The sequence below is a fragment of the Myotis brandtii genome, unplaced genomic scaffold (genome assembly GCF_000412655.1).
Source record: "Myotis brandtii unplaced genomic scaffold, ASM41265v1 scaffold344, whole genome shotgun sequence".
NCBI lineage: Eukaryota > Metazoa > Chordata > Mammalia > Chiroptera > Vespertilionidae > Myotis > Myotis brandtii.
In genome coordinates, this window is record NW_005363247.1 from 5,455,355 (window position 1) to 5,477,600 (window position 22,246).

The 22,246-nt window shown below is 35.5% G+C and overlaps 1 protein-coding gene across 3 annotated transcripts in view; it reads right to left on the minus strand.

Annotated features, from left to right (window-relative positions):
• FAM172A (family with sequence similarity 172, member A) overlaps positions 1-22,246 on the minus strand; it is a 357,065-nt gene that overhangs the window by 40,295 nt on the left and 294,524 nt on the right. The window contains exon 10 of one of the 3 annotated variants that reach the window (XM_014543963.1): positions 477-521. The exons of the other annotated variants lie outside the window; for them this stretch is intronic. Coding sequence (XP_014399449.1) covers positions 499-521 — 23 coding nt within the window. The 3' untranslated portion in view covers positions 477-498. Of the gene's footprint in view, positions 1-476; positions 522-22,246 lie in introns of those variants that run through there. 3 annotated transcript variants of the gene reach the window in all.

Sequence of the window (22,246 nt, forward strand, 5' to 3'; positions counted from 1 at the left end):
ACAGTAGAAGTGATTTTTTTCTGAAGATATGGGTAAACAACACAATTTAACAGCCTTTGAATGTGGGATGGAGATATATATATATATATATATATTCATTATGTTTAACACCTGAAACTAACACAATGTTGTATACCAATTGTACTTCAATTTAAAAAAATCCCTTCACAATGAAATATCAACTCACAATTGTTAGGATGTCTTTTATCAAAAAGACAAGAGAAAAAAATGCTGCAAGGATGTGGAAAAAAGGGAAGGAATCCTTGTGCACTGTTGGTGGGAATGTAAACCGGTACAGCTACAATGGAGAACAGTAAGTTCCTAAAAAAAGTATACCAATTGTACTTCAATTTAAAAAAATCCCTTCACAATGAAATATCAACTCACAATTGTTAGGATGTCTTTTATCAAAAAGACAAGAGAAAAAAATGCTGCAAGGATGTGGAAAAAAGGGAAGGAATCCTTGTGCACTGTTGGTGGGAATGTAAACCGGTACAGCTACAATGGAGAACAGTAAGTTCCTAAAAAAAACAAACAAAAACAGAACTACCATATAACCCAGCAATCCCACTTTTTGCTATATATCCAAAGAAAATGCAGTCAATATTTTGAAGAGATACTTTCATGTTCATTGCAGCATTATTCTTAGTAGCCCAGGCATTAAAAATAACTGGTGTCTGTCAACAGATGAATGGATTAAGAAAATGTGGAGGTATATATAATGGCATATTATTCAGCCTTAAACAAAGAAGGAAATCTTGTCATTTGCAACAATATGGATAAATCTGGAAGGCATTATTCTAAGAGAAACATGCCAGATAGGGAAAGACGTATACTGCATGGTATCACTTATATGTGGAATATAAAAAAAGACAAACCCACCACAAACAATGAACCAAACAAAAAACACCAGTGGTTGGCAGGGACTTGGATGGGGGTGGGAGTGGGGTGAGGATGGGGGAAATAAGGAAAGATTGGTGGTGGTGGTGGGAAGTACCAAGGAAAAAGGAATATTCGTGAGAGATGCCTACTGTGAGGACTCTAAGAATACATTAAAAAAAAAGTCATGCCATAATTTAGCAAGTGATATTCATTGGTTTGTTGACCAACTTATAGGTAAATTTATAAAACAGCTCTTGTACATTTCATGACCATTTGGCATGACAACCTCAATGTCACTTACTGATCTCAAAGAGATAAAGCTTGGATAGTGATGGGGGAGCAAAGAAAGACAATTGAAATGCTCATGATTGTATAATTAACTTCATAAAATATTTGATGAATAATCTCAATTACTAAATTTCTTTTTCTATTAATATTTTTACAAGTAGGTTTAGTGCTTTTTTGTTGTTGTTAAGAAAAAGTTACCCTAATTTAAAAAGTGATTTACTATTGTGTTAAGTTAATGGTACTTTATGTGTCAGGCATAAAGGACTATGGTCTATAAAAGCAAAGCAGGTGACCTGTCCACATATATAAGGATAACAAAAGAATGGGGATAGGATGTTGGGTGAAGGAGGGAATGGGGGGGGGGGAAGAAATCAGGAGCTTATCAAATACCAAACAAAGCTAGAGAGAGAGAAAAATGCAAAATTGAATCCATTTAATCTAATGTATTTAAGATGCTATTAGTAGTTTTTTGTTTGTTGGCTTGTTTTGTTTTTGAGTTTTAGGAACAGGGGGCAGCATAAGTATATAAACCTAGTGATATCCCCTATGTACTATGTTCTTCTTCATTACATTTGGTAAGACCAGCTTCTTATCAAAGTCATCTCTCCTTGTCTTATCATTCATCCAGTTCCCTCCTTATTGATCATCAGACCTTGAAAGAGACAATGGATAGCTTTACTAGAGTCAATATATAATGTGGATATCGCATCTACTCAATCTACCAGGTCTGTCGATCTGCCATGGGGGAAACTGGATTGGCCTATAATTTGATGTTCACAAAAGCAAGCTGATAATTACACAGAAACTTGTGATCCACAGATGTGTGAATAATGATTTTGGATAACACTGGTACTTTCTAAAGTATCTAAATTAAGTTGATGGGACTATAACTTTAAAAGCCATCCTAATTTGCATTTGTAAGCAAAACACCAAATCTGTCTCTTCCCAATTCTGGTTTTCCTTATTACTGCTATATTTCTACCACATAAAAAATGAAAATAAACACCTATTTGCCAAAGCAAATAACCTTACTCCTTAAACTTGCAAACATATGAACAAAATACCAAGCAAAAAAAAGTTACCTTTTTAAAAAATATATATTTTTTATTGATTTTAGAGAGGAAGGGAGAAGGAGAGAGAGAAACATCAATGATGAGAATCATCATTGATTGGCTGCCTCCTGCACACCCCCTACTGGGAATCCCACAACCAGGGCATGTGCCCTTGACTGGAACAGATTCCGGGACCCTTCAGTCCACAGGTGGAAGCTCCATCTGCTGAGCCAAACTGGCTAGGCGAAAGTTACCTTTTTTAAAGGTGATAAAACTAAAAAATTGAAGGGTATAGTTTCAGATGATTGTACCATAACATAAAAATGGTAAAACTGCTGTTCACCTGAAACTTATATAATGTTGTTAACCTATGTCACCCAAATAAATTTAATTAAATAAAAACTACTGTCATGTATGTGGGAAGAACTAGTTAATATCTGGGACATTCCTTTTTTACACGTGACTGACAAGATAAGGCATGAGAGGCTCCTTTTTTCAAGTCTGAATGGGACTGATGGGAGTAAACCTAGTCTTACAAAGGGTTACTTAGCCACTGGGGGAAAAAAAAAGAGGATAAAGCTGAATTCCTAAATTTTCAAGGCAACATCATTAAGCTGTGGGTTCTTAAGAAAATGTCATTAAAATTCTTTAATAGAGAAATCAAGAAAAAGAGAAATTGCTTTTCAAATTATGTCTTTGTTGTTATGCTGGGGTGCCTGAAAAACTTTCCCCATCACAGCAGCAAATAGTTGATTTGCATACTTTGGAAGAAATCTGCATTGGTTGGAAGTGACTAAATCTAAGGGTGTATATTATATACCCTATGTTAGTCAATGGTCATACTAGCACACACTGTTTTTAGATCCTTATTTTCTAGTCAAATAACTTCTAGTTCATATCAGAAGTCTCATGTACTGGTAAAAACAAATTTAAGTTATGTACTAGCATATGCTATTTTTCTTTGTTACCCTAAAACTTCTCTCTGATCTCTGGAATATTTCCTTAAATAAATATTTATAGATAAAGCATGGCTAAATGCTAAAATTTTACTTGCAATTTTCCTTTCCAAACTTATTCCTCTTTTACTTCTTCATTTCAGTAAATGACACCACCTAGATGTTCAAGCCAAATGTCTAGAAATCACCCTTCATTCTTCCTATCTTCTCACTCGCAGATGTAAATGAATAAGACATGGACACTTCTTCCTACCTCTACTGGCACCATCATCCAAGCCACCATAACCTGCGTAGCCTCCTGCGTAGGCTTAGCTTCTAAGAGAACATCCATAACATCGATCAATCGGCTGCCTCCCACATTCTTACTCCTCTAGCAATCCAATTTCTCTCTAGAAATTAGATACTCTCACTCTCCAACTTGAGAACCTCCAGTGGCATCCCACTGTACTTATAGGACAAAGCAGAAATTCAGACTCCAGGTCTAAAAGTCCTTGAATAATTTGGGCCTTGTCTTTATCTTCTCCTTATTCTTTTTGTTCCTTTCTGTTTCCTCAGTGTGTGTAGAATGAATCTGTGGATCTGACATAGCATAATTCAGGGCCACACACCATGTCTGTTAGTTCCACTTATAAGTGCCCTCAATATCAGTAAGTCTAAAAAACCCCCACAGCAGATTATATTTATTTCCACAAAATGAATGTTCACATGGGAAAAATCAAAGCACAATTCATACTTTATTTGTTTTACTTAGTTATGTATACCGAGTAATGGAAGATTATAAACATAATATGTCTTGTGCATTTCTAATTATGGAAAAATCGGGAGTTTAAACAGAGACAGACTTTCTCAAGGACGGTAGTGAGTCCCCTGTCTATAATAATAAAAGCATAATATGCTAGTTAGACCAGACAGCCGAACAACCTTCCTGACGACCTTCCAGATGAAGCTGGGACTGCGAGGGCGGAGGCAAGCCGCCGCGCTGTGAAAGCCAAGCCCCTTGCATGAATTTTGTGCATCAAGCCTCTAGTTTATATATAAAATACAATGGTGATTGTACACTTCACATTGCTGAAAAGTTCCACATTACTTTCATTTACAATTGTACTATGTAAAAATAACTGTACTAAATATATTTTTCTTACTTGGGGGTTTTGTAAAAGTCCTTTGCAAGAGGAACATGATTTTCTTTTGGTTCTTCACAGGAGCATCCGGAATGGCCACTGTTGCAGGGCTTTCAAAATGCTGACTGATTATACACTTGAAAATGATGAATTGTTTTCCTCATTAGTAAGGGAAGCATTATAAAAACTCTTAAAACAAGATATTTTGCATAGATTTTATCTAACAGGACACTGGCAATTTCAACCCTTCCAGAATCCTGAAGTAGCCAAATTAGTTTATGGAAAATGAATATAGACTGCCATTATTACTATTATATCAATTGTTACTGAGCAATAATCGTCAACAGTAATTTTACAGTTTCTATTCAACTAGAAAGTATAGAATATAAAGAATCATAATAGGGAAATAGAAAATCCAGCATGAATTTTTTTATGTGAAGTAAAGAATACAGATAAAAATAAAATGTAAAATGAATGATAAAGTAGGATTACAATGTTACTTGAGAATTTGTTCTAAATGGCAATTAGAACTGAGAACTCATCTCCTTAAAAAACTTTATGTATAATTGAAACCATCCCCAACATTTGATTAATAACAAATAGATTTACCACTCTAATCAGATATGGAATATACCATCAGAGTATATATTTAAAAAATAAAGCAAAATTTTATTTATAGAAAAATATCTTTAACATGCAGTAGCTGTTAATTTTCAGAAATTGTGAATTGACTGCACAATTTTTCAAACAAGCTCTTATACTGAATAAGAGACTCAAAGCTTGGGAAAAATTTCACTGACTTTTAAAATTTTTAGGCTGATTGGTTGGAAGGTGAGATAAATGATCATTTAAACTTAACATTTAAATGAGAGAAAAGAAAAAACTAACTTAGAAAAGAATAAAGGTAGAAGGTAGTATAAAGAAAGATAGTGATGTTATTGAATTAATAAAACATATTTATTTCAATGGAAAGAACAGTAAAGTATGTAGGTACTAGCTCCGGACATGGTAACTTTGGGGAAGAGCTGAGTAAGTCTTGCTCAAGATCAGTTTATTTTTCTACTCTCTTCCACAGGTGGGTCTAAGTTATGTTGAGAATTATCTCCAAATCTTAAGGAAGTATTTTATTATGTCATTATCAGTTATTGGTCTTCTAAATAACACAACATACTTACATATGAAAAATCAAACTACTCTAAGTCTCTCCCTGGAGGTGGCTTGGGCATGACAACATTCAATATTTTTAAAATGATGGGACTAAGAGCAATATGAACAAAAGGGTTAACCACATTTGGGTAGTAGTTTCAGAAAAGGGAGTGGCAGACATATATAGTCCACTGATATTCTAGTGCATATAAAGCTTTTCTTAAGATAATGAGGAAAAGAAGGAAAAAAAGGATGGTGGGTAAGGAGTACTTTAAAAAATAACCACAGAATTTAGTCCATAACTAAACTTAAATTTGAAGAAAAGAGAATTTAAAAACTCCGTATTTACAAGTATGATTTGGGGATTAACTATTATTAATCTTTAAATAATTTAGAAAACTATAGAAAATACCTATTTGATTTGACTCTATAATCACATTACCAGAAACTTAGTGTTTGACTACAGAAGTTATTCTCAGTCTCTCTCATCTCTACTTGGTCTGTTTGTCATGTTAGCCACAGCGGAAACCAAACCACACCAAACCAGTTTTCATTTTCCTCATTCATACCAATGCATATGAAACAGTCATCTCTAGATACTGAAATGTGACCCTTTTCTAGTACCACTTGGTAAAGAAAAGGTTTTCAAAATTAAAGAAGTAGCTTTCCTTTTCTTCTAGTTTCATGAAGTTTTTCTACTTTACAACCTGGATTTTATAGAGAGCCAGCAGAACCTACATCTCAAGTGTGAGGGAATTTTAAATTAAAAATTTTAAATGGAATGTTTTGAAGCAGCACTGCTCTCTGACACTGATGGTTTTGTTTTGGGATTACAGAATATAAAACCATTTCCTCAAGATAGTTTGTGTTCAGCATAAAATATTTAAAATGTCTCATTTCCAAGAGATCTGGTGGGAGTTCATGACAGATGTGTTCTTTTTCTTTTTTTTAAAAAAACAGCCTTATTTTGTCTAATTAGCACTGGTGATTTACCCTTGGCAGTATGAACTTATTGAGGGGAAAGAAAAGTAGACCAGCTTCTTTGGAGAAAAGAACAAACTGGAGATAAAATGGAAAAAAGGCACTTTTTAAAAAGGTATTTTGCAGCAAATGCCCACAAACAGCCCTCAGAGAGTTCACTTATTTATGCATCACCATATGATCAATCCAATTGCCTTTGGTCTCGAACAGAGAAAACTTCCGTACAAAGCATTCTCCAGGTGTTAGGTTAGGTTTGTCATTATTTCCTATTTATAGACTCTGTCTAGTAAAAGAAGACAAATTACTGTAAGTGAGGGTAAACGTGATTAAATGAGTCCTCTGAAGATAAGAGGGTGCATGGACAAGGGTCATTAACACAAGTGGCCTCTCCGGGCCCAGACCACATTTGAATTTTGTGGATTTGGAAAAACAACAACAAAGCAAGAATAATTTCTACTACATATATCCAAAGAGAAATCGTCCCATTTAGCTAATAAACATTTTCATGCTTTTGCAGTATTTTAATAACACAGTGATAGTGCCAAAATACTCTCAGAATACACTTAGAACAATATTGGAGAAATTATTCATCCTAAGGAGTCTAATCGGGAATGCTGAAGAAACAGTTATAATCAGACTAGATATAAGTCCTAGAATGTAAATTAGTGTATGCCAAGATCATCTGAATCAAATGAAAAGTTGAAATTTGTACAGTTTCAATTAAAACCTCTCACTCTTTCTTTCACCTGATTGTAGCCCCATATGGCAAGGTCAGCCCTTTCAGTGAACAAACAGCTCAGTCGCCTCCAGTGTAGCTGTTATCTTTCTCAACAAGGGGAGACATTTGGCACAGCCTAAAGCTGGGGCATGAACCCTGGCTAAGCTTAAGACATTTATCTGACAGCATCAGCTGACACTCCACAAACACATTTGCTCTCCATGACCTCAGAGCATTCGTGATTAATCAAAAATGTATCTTGAATCTTGAGAACAAGCTACAAGCAGGCACACACAAAAAAGAATATGCTCTCGGTCTCGCTTATCGACTCCAGAGTTATATTGAATTTAGAAATAGCAAATAGAATAAAATGATCAATATGTTCTCACTTGTCCATGGAAGAGCAAACTTTATCCCTCAAGCAAAAGACATTGATCATGTAAATGTTTCAGAAATGCTTTCAAACTAAAGAATGCAAAATGTACAGGGCTTACTGGGGGCGGGGAAGGAGAACTACCCAAGAGGAGCTTTGGCTTTAACTTAAGAAAAAAAAATCTATAGCTTGAAGACATAAAGTATATGTTTGTAGCATGCTATACTTTTAAAAACCCGTGTGTTCCATTTAAAACCTTTTTTGGTAACATGTTGCCAAATGTTCTTAATAAAACATTACAAGAGACTTTAAAACTTAATGAAGGAACATTATTTGTGCAGAGAAAACCCGTTGCCTCATTTTAAATGAGACACGGTTATAGCATATCCCCTATGCACTGTTTACAATTTATAATTTATAATTTATGTCTCTTGGTTCAAATGCACTATTTTCTGTAGTCATCTGCTAAGTAATATGATTGGCATGTGAATACTGTAATATTCTGTTTCCCAAAACAGCATAATTTAGTATATTTTTATTTTCATTGGTACTTTTCACTTTCTAATAACAATACTAAACTCTAATTAAAGCAACGGGAAACAGAAGTCATATGCCCCACCCTTGATAATATGAAAATGATGATTATTTTAAAAAATCTCTACATTTGAACTTATTAAATCCCATTCTTGCCTGGTTACCCACTGGTTAGGTTACAGTCGTTCACGATCCTATGGCAGATCATTCCACTAAAGAAAAACCACATGTCCTGGTCCCTGTTGGCATGGCAAACAAACTTTCATAGCATGTGCTCACTCTATAAAATGGTGGTACTAATTAGAAGATATAAACTCATGCTGAGACATGATATGAATCGGCTTTATGTATCTACTAAGCTCACAGCAGTACTAGATTTATACTGTTGTTGCTTTAAACTAACACTAAACAGAAAATTCAACGTCTAAATCTGTATGATAAGAAAGCAAAAGTGATTGAGTTGAAAAACAAAATCTCAGCCCCTCATATTTGGTTTTACTTCAAAAATGTTTCCTGTGCACTCAGAGGTTGCCCAGCACTTCTCTCCCATATGTTTACCTAACTTAAATTCTTCAAACATGAATTGCAAGTACCAGATAGCACAGCTGTATGTTTTGACATCCATGGTGAAAATGAGCAGAAAATCTAACTGTTCCATATCAAGAAGTATTTTTACTAGTGCTAATGTGCCTTAAATACCTTGTTCCACAGATGAGTGGCCTGGCACCTGCTGCATGAGAAATAGCCAATTACTGTTCAGTGTCTCTAATTTTCTGATTCAATTAGCATGCTTCAGAGCTTTCCAGTTTAATTGCAAACTACTTCACAGTTAGCTCTCTGATTAATCATTGCCCATCTGCAAGCCATCGGAAAACTTAGTGGAACAAATTTGTGTACTTTGGAATGCTGGGAGCTTAGCAAATCAAACTTGTTTTGGTATATAAAGCTTTAATTTTGTTTGCCCTTTTCAGCTGCACTTGTAAGAAGCTCTGTACTGATTAAACAGGAAGTATGGACAATAATATGCTACATTATGCATATAATTACTGTAAATACAACCGAGATTGTAGAAACATCATTTAAGGTTAGGCACTAACATGAATGGAGAAGGAGGTCAAGAAAACACATTTGGAATCAATTTCTTTCCATTATGACCAAATGTAAGTATCAACGAAAAAAAAAAAAAGCTGTGTGACACATAGTGATGTCATTACAGCACCTGTTCCCCTGAAGGCATTTTAAATTCTGGCTTTTCATGTACTCATAAAATCTTTCTTGTTATTTAATTAGTAGACTACTAAGTTTTATAAGCTTTGTTTACAAAACATATATTAGGGATTTTAAAGCGAACTGGCACCACATTGTTTATGCTTCATTTTCTAAGCTTTTTTGCTGGTCCCCTGAACATATGAATGATAATATCAGAAAACAAAACTGTTTTAATTGAGCTTTGGCTGGAGTTTAGATTATATCTTACCCATAATCATGATTTCTTAATTTTGGAATAAAACATGAATTGCATATTTTGCTCATTCCTATGAACAAATACCACAGAGGGGACTCTGCATTGTTTGAGGAAGGAGGCTTTATAAAATGAACTCTAAAGTCCTTTCCAACTCTCAGTTTCTCTGGTTCACATTTTAAATTTGGAATTATTCTAATATAATTTTTTAAAAGCTTCTAAATACATCTACTGTAGAAGAGGTTTTTATTTCCAAGACCAAATCGTAAGCTTGGGAGGGTGGGAATTATGAATGTAGCGTACCAGTGTATCTCCAGTGCCTCACAGAGAGCCTGCACATTCTTGGGGCTCAAGTAATATTTTGGATGAAGGAAAGGGAAGCAGAATGGGTCCTGAATTTTCCATGGAATGTCACAGTGTCAGGCTGGACACTGTTCTCCTTCTGTAACCTCAACAGGATGCAGTCATGTTATCTCATAAAGATGTTGACAAGTATCATCATTTTACAATTATTTGGCTGTATCAATAATGCAGAGAGAATTGTGCTTTGCTAATTATAATGCCCTGTAATGATCGGTTATTAACAATAAACAATGAAAATGCAGAATCTTACTATCTTTTATGAAGATCCTTAACATGTTATGGAAATGTCTAAAAGCTGGAAGTTAAAACCCAACTGATAGCTCTAAGAATAGCATGTAAGTTGGAAAAATGGTATTTGGAAATTGCACAATGAAAAGATGACTTAAAATTTTTTGCAGATAGTCACAAATATTCAGTGTGAAGTGATTTTTGACTTCCTTAACAGCAGATTCCATGAGCTCTCTAATAGTTTCTATTCTGTCTCCATTACAGGCTGTAAAACTCAAGTGGGCTGACTTCAAGCTTCTCTGAATCTCATAGGCAGCCGATGTAAGAAATGCTGAGAAGGCGTAATCTGATCACAGCGGCTCAGGCAAGTGAGCAGGCATGCTGCCACATTCTGCTGCCCACGAGCAGGAAAGCACGGCTGGAATCCCCACTAAGATCAAATTACAAAATAAGCTTTGTGGCCAGGCGGGCAAGAGAGGCTATTGTGGGGTCATGACATAAATCAGGGACAAGCCTGGGCAAAACTGGGCAGTCAAAAATCACATGTTCTGTGCCATACTTACAGCACGGTTCCCCATGGAAAATAGACTGTTAATGATGTTCAGATTTTTACCTCAGGAAGGGCAAACGGCTCTCCCCACACAAGTACCCACCAATGGAGCCTTATGTTTAGAAATAAGCAATTAAATCCCACACATCAAAGAAAAACAATGAGCTGTTCAAAATGGAATTTAGCCAAGGAGAGACCAAACTGGGCCTTGGTCCCTGTCCTGGGGTTCTCAGTCCTACCTCCACTTCTTACCCACTGTGTAGCCGAATGTCTATGTGTATCAGAAAGTAACGATGGAATGAGTGGATAATGAATGAAAATGAATGCAAAGCACATTGAAAATGCTTAAAGGACCCAAATATGATTTGAGAGAGAGGGTAGCACATCTTGGGCCAAGAGAGCCACTTCCAGAAATAATCCCATTATGCAAAAAGAGCAGAATATTCTTTGGGAAGTTGGCTGATACAGATGGCTCTAATATGGCACCAAATCCCATACAATGGTATTTTCTACAGAGAAGCGTTATTTTTTTGTATATGGTTCCCAAAGCTAAAGGTGCCATGATAGAAATTACATTTAGTTCCTGAGAAGTTTCAACATGATTGTCTGTGTTGTACTAAATATGAAAGACAACAAAATTACAGAATAGAGCTAGCCTTTCAACAGAAGAAAAATATAAAGGTCCTGGTAGAGATTTCGGAGGAGAAGATAGCAAGACCCTGAGAGAACTACTATTTGACAAACTTTTGCTGAGGTATCCATACTTCAGAAGGGCAGAACTATTTCAAAAACAAGCAAGCAAAAACATAAATGCAGTGTAACCAAGGCTGTTTGGTAAACAAATAGCAGGCATACCAACAAGCCCATGGCAAACCACTTTGTACGTACTCCCAACAGGGGCCTCAAGAAACACTTCTAGATGGTACAATGTGAACTGTGAGCCAGGTGTTGGTTGTTCACTGTACCCCATGATGCACAGATGAATTAACATCAGTCATACCTTTCTTAGACATAAAAGCTATATACCTATCTGTACACTACAAATTCAAAGAGTTTTTAACGTTTAAAAGGCAAAAGATAAGTGATTATAAAGTTCTTAAGATTTTTAAAAAGTGAAAATAAAAGCAACAAAGTAGTTGCTTTTAGATAGGGAATCTTACAAGAGATGTGAGATTTAGCATCTACTGTACTTTAAGCCTATATCTTATTGATAATTTAAAATTATAATTAGTGTTCTGGGGACTGAATGCTACACAGAAAACTAAATATGCACATATGTATGAGATGTGAGATGCTGCTGCAGGAGAGAAATACCCTATTTTTAAAGCAAAAAAAAAAAATCTTGCTGAAGTCTATCCTTTCATTTATATGTCTCATGTAAATTACACACAATTTTAAATCTTCAACATGTTGAAAATGGCCAGGTCTCATGCACTTCTCCTTTATCACCTCCCATTTTCACTTGGCCATGACAATGCAGACTTTTTAGAGATATTTAGGAATTAAAAGTTATATAGTTTGAATTGAACCAAGAAGTGACCCCCCTGTAGAAATAAATTTTTATTTTTATAATCTAGTAAAAAAATATAAATTTTCTCCTCTAAAGGCATTTTCTTATGCAGTAACACCACAAAAATAGCTTAAGTTTAAAATAGTGGATTTCCCATATGGTTAGTCCACAGCAAGATAAAGTTGTAAATGAGGGGACTATGTGAAGAAAACATAAAAAAGCCTTAAGGGCACATACAAAAAATGTGATATTGCGTGATTTACATACACAATTTTATTCTCCAAAATTCAAAGAGAAAGCTTAATATGTCATAATTTAAATTGTATTTCACATCAAATACTCCTGATTACGTATTTAACTCTAAGATCCATAACTCAATTTAGAGCATAATGTGGGAGAGGAGTTAGTAAGAATCTAACCTTTTGCATTTCTTGACTTTTTTGGGCTTGTGGTAATGTTGTATTTATAGAGATTCTACACTTTCAAATTTAAGTCTTGAAATGTCAGAAAAAGCTGAGATCTCACAGAAGGTGATTTTTAACAGTCCTTAAAAGTAAAGACTTTATGATCTTCTGACAACTGGAGCTTTCACATTATAAGATTTAAAATTTTCAGTCCTAATATTACATAAGCACACACATTGGTGCACTTTTAAAGATTCCATCATCTTTGATAAACTTGGAAAGAAGAGACAAATAATAATACAAAAGTTGTGAAGTTCAGCAATATTGTACAAGTACAAATATAAAAAAAGTAAATACTTAAAAAGTCTTCTGTATTTAAACATGGTCCTTCATAAGAATATATTTTCAATGTAAAAGAAATAACATTCAGTTAATTTTTGATTATTTATAGTAATAAAAAAAATGGAAACCTCCCAGTATTTTGAAGCTGGAACATGGATGAAGAAAGAGATCCAGAAAGGTTAATTGATATAAGATCATACTGCTACTTTTAGAGTTATATCTAGAATATACCAGGTCTTTTGTCTCTAAATTTCTCTCCCATAGCTAAAATTTTATACATAATTCTTGGAATTAATTTATTTTCAATGTACACTACTACCATCTGTGTGACCAGGGCAAGTCACCATGTAGTTTTCTCAACATTTTCAACTCAGCAAATATTTTTCCACCACCTACTATGAGCCAGATGTAGAGATTACAAAAATGATAAGAAATGAGTTAATCTTATTCTTGGGTATTATACAGTTTATTGAAGAAGAGAGGGATGGAAAAATAAGGTAATAATTTGAATAGGAAGGCATTAAAATCAAAGGTGACATTTTATTTTTTATTTTTATTGATTTGAGGAGAAAGAGAGAGAGAGAGAGAGAGAGAGAGAGAGAGAGAGAACATCAATTTGTTGTTCCACTTATTTATGCACTCATTGGTTGATTCTTGTATGTGCCCTGACCGGGATCACACCTGCAACCTGGTGCATTGGGAGGACACTCTAACCAACTGAGCTAGCCAGCTGGGGCTGACATTCAGCTTCTGATTACCAGGAATAAAGAGAGGGTCTGGACTAACTGATGTCTAAATCTCTTTCTTGAAATTTCTTCATTTTTTCTTAGATGGGCTTTTTAATAAATAGATAATTGATAAGATCAAAATTTCTAAATATTGAAAGTGATCTTAGTGGAGCACAGTGATATGTTTATGAATAGATGTAATGAACAAAGACTTTTATGTGCAAATAAGTTTGTGAAATGTCAGGTTTTTTTTGGTATAGGCCTTCAAAGGGTTATGTGCATTGTAACTCCAACAGGAACATTTAATACGCAGTGCTTCCTTTTCTTCATTAAGAAAAAGAAATCCCTAAAAAAGAAGCTTTTATTACTATTTATCTCAGAATTAGTATTCCAAGGAGCACAATTTTTGGGTAACAATGCTCCAGACAACTGTAGTATTCCCTCAACTGGGCTACAACAACTGATCCTACACACGCACTGGCTACTTCATCCTCCTACAATGTTGCTCTCATCAAGTTTCTCTGTTCAGAAACTTTCAGTGAGGCTTTGTGGCCTATAAATTTCAAATTCCGCAGATCCTCTAGATCAGCGGTTCTCAACCTGTGGGTCGCGACCCCTTTGGGGGTCGAACGACCCTTTCACAGGGGTCGCCTAAGACCATCGGAAAACACATATATAATTACATATTGTTTTTGTGATTTATCACTATGCTTTAATTATGTTCAATTTGTAACAATGAAAATACATCCTGCATATCAGATATTTACATTACGATTCATAACAGTAGCAAAATTACAGTTATGAAGTAGCAACGAAAATAATTTTATGGTTGGGGGTCACCACAACATGAGGAACTGTATTAAAGGGTCACGGCATTAGGAAGGTTGAGAACCACTGCTCTAGATGCTGCTTGCACATCCCTCTTCAGTTATCTCTCACAACATCCTTAAACTCCAGCCAATGTCACTGAACTGACCAAGCTCTTTCTGTCTTGGATCTCACTACTTTTCTTTCCCTAGAATGCTTTCCTGTATCCACAAAATACTGATGACTTCTGTGACAAAATTCAGTTCAGGCTCTATTGTCTCAATAAACAAAATAGTATACAATCTCTGATTTGCTACCTGAACCATTTTTTATAAAATTGTTATAATCTCTTTATATTGGTATTGCTGTTTTACGTGTATATGTATGCCTCTTTTGGCTGCATTAGTAAGCTCTCTGAGGTCTGACACAAGGCCTGCATGCCAGATGACCACATTCTTTTGTATAGACACACCTTGCTTTATTGCACTTGCAATTTTTACAAATTGAAGCAAGACCTTCCACAAGCAAAAAGATAAGTCACTTTATTGTAATACTTGCTTTATTGCTGTGGTGTGGAACCAAACTTGCATTTCCTCTGAGATATGCTTATATCTGATATTTTGTAACGGTAATGGTGAGACTATTAGTGAAAAAATAAAAACCAGAGAAAAGAAAAGAACCCAAACTAGATACATAGTGATTTAGAGAAATATTAACCAATTTTTCCAAATGTCAAATGGTGACTGCTCAGGCAAGAGTTTTCAACTTTGTTGACATATCCTACATGTATACTATAATAGAAATATTTGTTAGATATTAAAACACTACTATTCAATGTTTTCTTAAGTACTTTTAAATAGCACCAGATTTTTACACATAAAGGACGTTTGTTTCAAAAGAGATTTCTACCCCAATGAAGAAATTTTAAATAAGCAAGGTGATCCAGTAACATATTTTAAAAGGTCATCTATTGTAATTAATAAATTAATTTAATATAATTGCAGAATATTTAACAGTTTCTTAATTTTAGACTATGGTGTATCTTTCTTTGGGAGCTTCATAAATGATTTGCTCTTGACCCTTGAAAAAGTGACTGTTGCACCATAGAATTTGTCACTGCAATCATCAATTATTCTGAAATTTTGATAAATATAACCTCAAATGACACAAACCCATAGTGACTTTCTACCTCATGAAAAGTTCTTAATTTTAGATATTAATTTTCTCATTTTAGTAACTGAAAGAAATAGCTCTTGAATTGAAGTTTTGATTAAGTAAAAAGGTTTCTTTTAAAAGTAAGATACACATTTTTAATCACATGTGAAAATTAACTTTTTTTTATTTTATATATTTTTTTTATTAGTTAAGGTATTACAAATGTGTCCTCATCCCCCCATTAACCCCCAACCTCCCATCCCGCCGTATACATGTATATAAGCCAAACCAATGGACATGGACAACAGGGGGATGGGAGCATGAGAAAATTAATTCTTTTTAAAGTATAAAAATAACATTGCCCTTCCTGAATGTCTGAATATGCAGTATTAATTTTTTACACATTGTGTTATATTTAAGTTTTGTAACTCTTATGAATGTAATTAATTATGCTTATTACTGGCATTAGTATGTGTGTACTCTTTTCCTTTTATTAATCCTTGTTAGAGGAATGGGAAGATATGAGCTATGACAGCAATGACACTGTTGATCTCTTCAACACTTTACTCGAGGGCCTAGGACTCTACCGACACATGCTAGGTACTCAATAAATATTTGTAAATAAATTTCTAGAATATATGCTCTATGTGAAAAAAAGAATATACTACACAGTTTTTGAGTTAAAAATCTGGCCCTTGGAACCCTAGCTGATTTGGCTCAGTGGTTAGAGTGTCAGCCTGTGGACTGAAGGGTCATGGGTTCGATTCTAGTCAAGAACACAAACTTAGTTGCAGGCTGTATCCCTGGCCCCAGTCAGGGGATGTGCGGAAGGCAACCAATTGATGTGTCTTTCTCACATCAATGTTTCTCTCTCTGTCCTCCTCCCTTCCACTCTCTCTTAAAAAAAAAAATCAATGGAAAAAAATATCCTAGGGTAAGGGTTAACAACAACAAAAATCATGGCCCTTGGATTTAGATTTTTATAGCCGTGTGACCTGTCTAAATCTATTTCTTCACCTGTGAAATGGAATAGTAATAAAATCTGCATCATATAGTTATTGTGAGGATTAATCCACATAAATACTTGCCCATAGGGAGCCACTACTAGGTGTACTGGTTAATAATGCGGATTTTTTTTCAATAGATGGAGTTACACATATGTTGATATATATGTGATTTGATATGTATGCTACTTTGTTGTATTGACAACAAGCTTCAAAACTTGCTGAAGGTGTTAACATCATAGATATTTTTATGCTTAAAAATGTTGAATTTTGTGCCAAAAAAAGAGCATTTGCGGGAAGTTTTAATTAATTACTTTATTTTGAAGAAAAGTGCTGCTGAAAGTTATCGTATACTTTGGAAGCTTATGGTGAACATGCTCCATCTCAAGATACTTGTGAACGCTGGTTTAAACACTTTAAAAGTGATTATTTCGATGTGAAAGACAAAGAACATCCAGGTCAACCGAAAAAGTTTGAAGACCAACAATTATAAGCATTATTGGATGAAGATGCGTGTCAAACTCAAAAACAACTTGTGGAAAGATTAAACGTTGCTCAGCAAACCATTTCCGATCGTTTACAAGCAATGGGAAAGATGTTAAAGGAAGGAAAATGGGTGCCACATCAACTGAACGAACGACAAATGGAAAACCGAAAATCAGTAAAATGTTGCTTCAATGGCACGAAAGAAAGTCTTTTTTGCATCAAATTGTGTCTGGTGATGAAAAGTGGATTTACTTTGAGAATCCCAAATGCACAAAATGATGGGTTGATCCAGGTCAACCATCAACATCGACTGCAAGGCCAAATCGCTTTGGAAAAAAGACAATGCTCTGCGTTTGGTGGGATCAGGAAGGTGTGGTGTATTATGAGCTTCTAAAACCAGGTGAAACCGTTAATACTGATCGCTGCCAACAACAAATAATCAATTTGAACCACGCTTTGATCGTGAAATGATCAGAATGGGCCAGAAGACACGGCAAAGTAATTTTGCTTCATGATGACACACCATCACACACTTCAAAACCAGTTAATGACACCTTAAGAGATCTTGCCTGGGAAGTATTAACCCACCCATTGTACTCACCAGACCTTGCTCCTTCAGATTACCACTTGTTCTGATCGATGGCACACACACTTTGTGAGCAGCACTTCAAAGCATACGAAGAAATGTGTAGCTAGCGATAGACATTACTTTGAATAAAGCACTTTTGATGTTTCTCTTGAAATTATCGTGTTTTCTTTGATTACAAAATCTGCATTATTAACCAGTACACTTAGTATTATCATCATCAACATCATCTTCATTTGTCTCATTTGCCATTCATCCGTTCCAAGAATGTAGCATATGCTCAGTAAATAGTTGTTAAGTGAAGAAATGAATCATCAAAGTGCAACTGTCTGCATACACAAAGAGGGTTGACTGCCCTCAGGATACCTGTAGGCAAGGTTCAGAAAAATGGCAGTTAAAAAACACACACATGTCTCTAAAATTATGTGACTGAATTTCTCTTCCTTGAACCTGCTGTTTGGAGATCTGGTCACAAGTCCTAGTCATTCTCTAGTCCTTGGAGAATAGGTGTTTTTTATTTTTATTTTTGTTGTGAACTTTTGGTAGTGCCTAGCAAAGAGGTTTGTATCATTTATATTGAAATTATATAAATGAAAAAAATCCCTATTTAGTAACCAAGTCACATAGGGTAAACTTTGAAAACAAGTGAACATAGATTATAGAATGGATAAATATTAGAACTCTTATAACTACATTATCTTAACAAATCCAGTTTGCAGCATTTATATTTCTTGCAATGTTGCTATACATTGAAGTATCATAGTGAGAATTATTACTTCTACAGTTGCTAACTTAAAACTGCAGTAAAAATTGTGTAAACAGCAACTAGAGTTATATTCTGTAAATTGCCTCATTGTGAGTGGACAACAAAAATCAATCTCAGGTTGTATGAGTTTGAAATATTTATTTTGTCACTGACAAGATCATTTTATATCTTAAAATCATGGTATTTCTCATCAGAAATGTCCTATATTAAATGATACTGATAAATTTTCTAATTCATTTTGAGCTTCACTATGGAAAGGCACTATTAGCCCTAGCCGGTTTGGGTCAGTGGATAGAGGGTCAGCTTGCAGACCGAAGGGTCCCAGGTTCGATTCCAGTCAAGGGCAGGTACCCCATTAGGGATGCACGAAGGAGGCAACCAATCGATGTGCTCTCTCACATCGATATTTCTCTCTGTCTTTCCCTCTCTCTAAAAAAAATCAATGGAAAAATATCCTCAGGTGAGGATTTAAAAAAAGAGAAAAATGAGAAAAAAGAGAAAGGCACTATCAGATTATAAAGTAGCCTTTATATAGTTAAGTCATATTAATTTTTTTAATTTATAAAATAAATATGAACTTTAGCAGCAAAGAATTTAGTATTTATTAAGGCAAGATGAATAGTGAATAATTATTTTAACTGGGTACATTCTTTGTGCAATTGTTTTGTTTTTACTGTATTTTCCAGATTGAAAACATAACTTGAAAAAAATGTAATATCCATAAACCCTTATCTTCTTCATCACACTGCCTCCCACAAATAGACTGGAAAAAAGAACTGCTGGTCCTAAACACCAAAGTCAGTAATTCTCAAACATTAGCATAGACACTGCAGACTAACAGATCCTGGGCCTCACCTAGGATTCACTTCTGACCTCTCAGGGAGCAAGGGCTCAGGAGTTCACATGTGTCATGGTCAGAGGAAAGAAAACCAACCACTATCCATTCTTCTATCTAAAATTTAAAATCTAAAAATTTCCTTCTAGTTTCTATTTTCCTTCATTCCCAGGGCTTGAATATGGGGCTCTATTTGCTTCTCAGATGCATATCCAAATTTCTTGGAGATTCCAGAAACAAGCTCACACTGAGGCAGGACCAAGTTTGCGGAAATTCCAAATCTTAAACTTGAAAGGACTACTAACCACACAACAATTTAAAACATAAATCATCTCTCTCTCATATCATAAGAATTGCTCTAATAAATTGACTACTAATATGTGTTAGGCACTGAGCTAAGTGCTTTACATACATTGTCAGTTTTTTTCATGTACAAAATAAGCCCAACTTGCTCTGGCTGGTGGCTCAGTTGGTTACAGCATCGTCCCCATTTGCCAAGGTTGTGGGTTTGATCTCTGGTCAGGGCACATATAAGAATCAATGAATGAATGCATAAGTGGGTGAAACAGCAGATCTCTCCCCTCCCTGCCCTCTCAAGTCAATAATAAAAAGAAAAAAGCCCAAACCCGAATACTTCCGCAGAAGCAACAGGGTGGGTAGTTCTGATTCTGAGTTTGCTACTGTTTTCTTAGCAAGTGTGGAATGGGTCTCCTAAAAATAAATGAAGATTGCCAAAGGCATGGTGAGAGAAGACCCAGATGGTCAAAAGATGTTTTTTCTTTAATCCTCACCCTAGGATATGTCTCCACTGATTTTTAGAGAGAGGAAGGGGTGAGATGGGGGAGAGGGAAGGAGGGAGGGAGGGGGGAGAGAGAGAGAGAGAGAGAGAGAGAGAGAGAGAGAGAGAGAGAGAATAGGAGAGGGAGAGGGAGAGGGAGAGAGAGAGGGAGAGAGAGAGAGAGAAATATGAATCATTGTTGTGAAAGAGAAACATTGATGGGTTGCCTCCTTTATGTGCCCTGACTGGGGATCAAAACTGAAACCTTTTGGTGTATAGGAGGATGCCCAACCAACTGACCCACCCGGCCAGGGCTCAAAGGATGTTTTTCTTTATCCAAGACCAACTATAACCTTGGGGATGCCAACATACACATGAATAATCTATCCAATACTCTAACCTCTCCATTCCTCGATCATCAATGACCTCCCGCTCCACGTCAGTTACACACATTTAATGTTTACCTCAGGTCACTGCAGCACTCTTCTGAAATAATAAATTTAGACATTCCCCCAATATGACCACAACCTCCTATCTTTGTAACCACATTATTCAAATAACTCCCTTTTCCAACCTTAAAAAAATCTTGTAAGACTTCTAGTCCATTCATTCTCCTTTTCCCTACTAGCCTTTTTCTGTTTTCACTTCCCTCCTTAACTGCTTAGAGTCCATGGTCCAACATTTCAATGTTTTCCTAAACTGCCTTGTCCCACTGTCCATTAAATGTGCTTGACCTGAAAACCCCAAAGTTCGAGGAACCCAGCTGACTGCCTTCTCTTTGGCTAACAGATTACTGTCCTAATAAACAAGTCATCAACCACAACTGGGTCTTCAGCACTACTCAGCTGTTGCATTATGTAATCATAGATAACTCTCCAGATGCTATGATTTAAAGGTTAAGAAAATCATAAAAACATGAAAAGGGAATTTGTGTATAATTGTGGAGTGGGACTTAAGGCACACATACACAAAAAGACCTAAAGCTACAGAAAAAATGATTGACATTTTCTGCTCCATACAAATTAAAATGTTCTGTAAGAAGAAAAACACTCCATATGTAAAACAAAAAGATAAAAGGCAAACTGGGCAAAAATATACCACATATAACAGGATTGCTAGCCACTATGTATAAAGGACTCACACAAATCAACAAGGAAATGAAAAAGATTCAATTAAAAAAAGACCTGGCAATTTATAAAACAGATATAAATGGGCAATAATTATATATAACAATATGTTCAATCTTCCTGCTTATCAAATAAACATAGAATTGAGACTTCTTTGTGGACTAGCAATGATTATAATAATTAATAATGCTTTTAATTTTCTAGTTTTCTTTCCAGTGGTTCTCAACCTTCTGGCCATTTAAATACAGTTCCTCATGTTGTGCCCCAACCATAAGATTATTTTCGTTGCTACTTCATAACTGTAATGTTGCTACTGTTATGAATCGTAATGTAAATATCTGATATGCAGGATGGTCTTAGGCGACTCCTGTGAAAGGGTCGTTTGACCGCCAAAGGGGTCTCGACCGACAGGTTGAGAACCGCTGCTTTAGACCGTTCATAGCATTTGACACTGCCGACCAACCCTCTGGCTCAGAGCATTCTCTTCTGTTTGGATTTCTTTCCTCTGATTTGATGCTTAGTTTTCAGATGGCTCCTTCTTTGCAGCTCCTTAGGGACCTCACTGAATATGTCCTCCTAGGGGTTGACTTCATTAGTTCTATTACTTGCAAGTCTCTATCTCTTGAGCTTCGGTCAATATATCCAATAGCTTACTGTTCATTTCTACATGGAAGTCTTGTAGGCACTGCAAACTCAGCATGTCAAAACTGAACTCATCATTCCCTCACAAACAGGCTTCTCTTCTCATCTTCATTTTCTCTGTTAATGAAAGAATGTCAAAAAGACTGTCTAAACCAAGAACTTGGTACAGCCGTAGATGCTTTTCATTCCATCACCCATCAGTTCAGGGATTGATGAATGTTCACAAAGTATTTTCTCCATTTCCACTGCCGCAGCCAAGTTACCCCAGACTCCTCCAATACATCCATCCCCCTTATCACAGTTATATATCATATTATATTCCCTTCCTTAGGATCCTTCTCCCAAGTTCTTTCACAAGGTTGAGAAGGCTCTCTATGATCTGGCTCCTGTTATACTACCCTATAACCATGCTCTACTCTCCA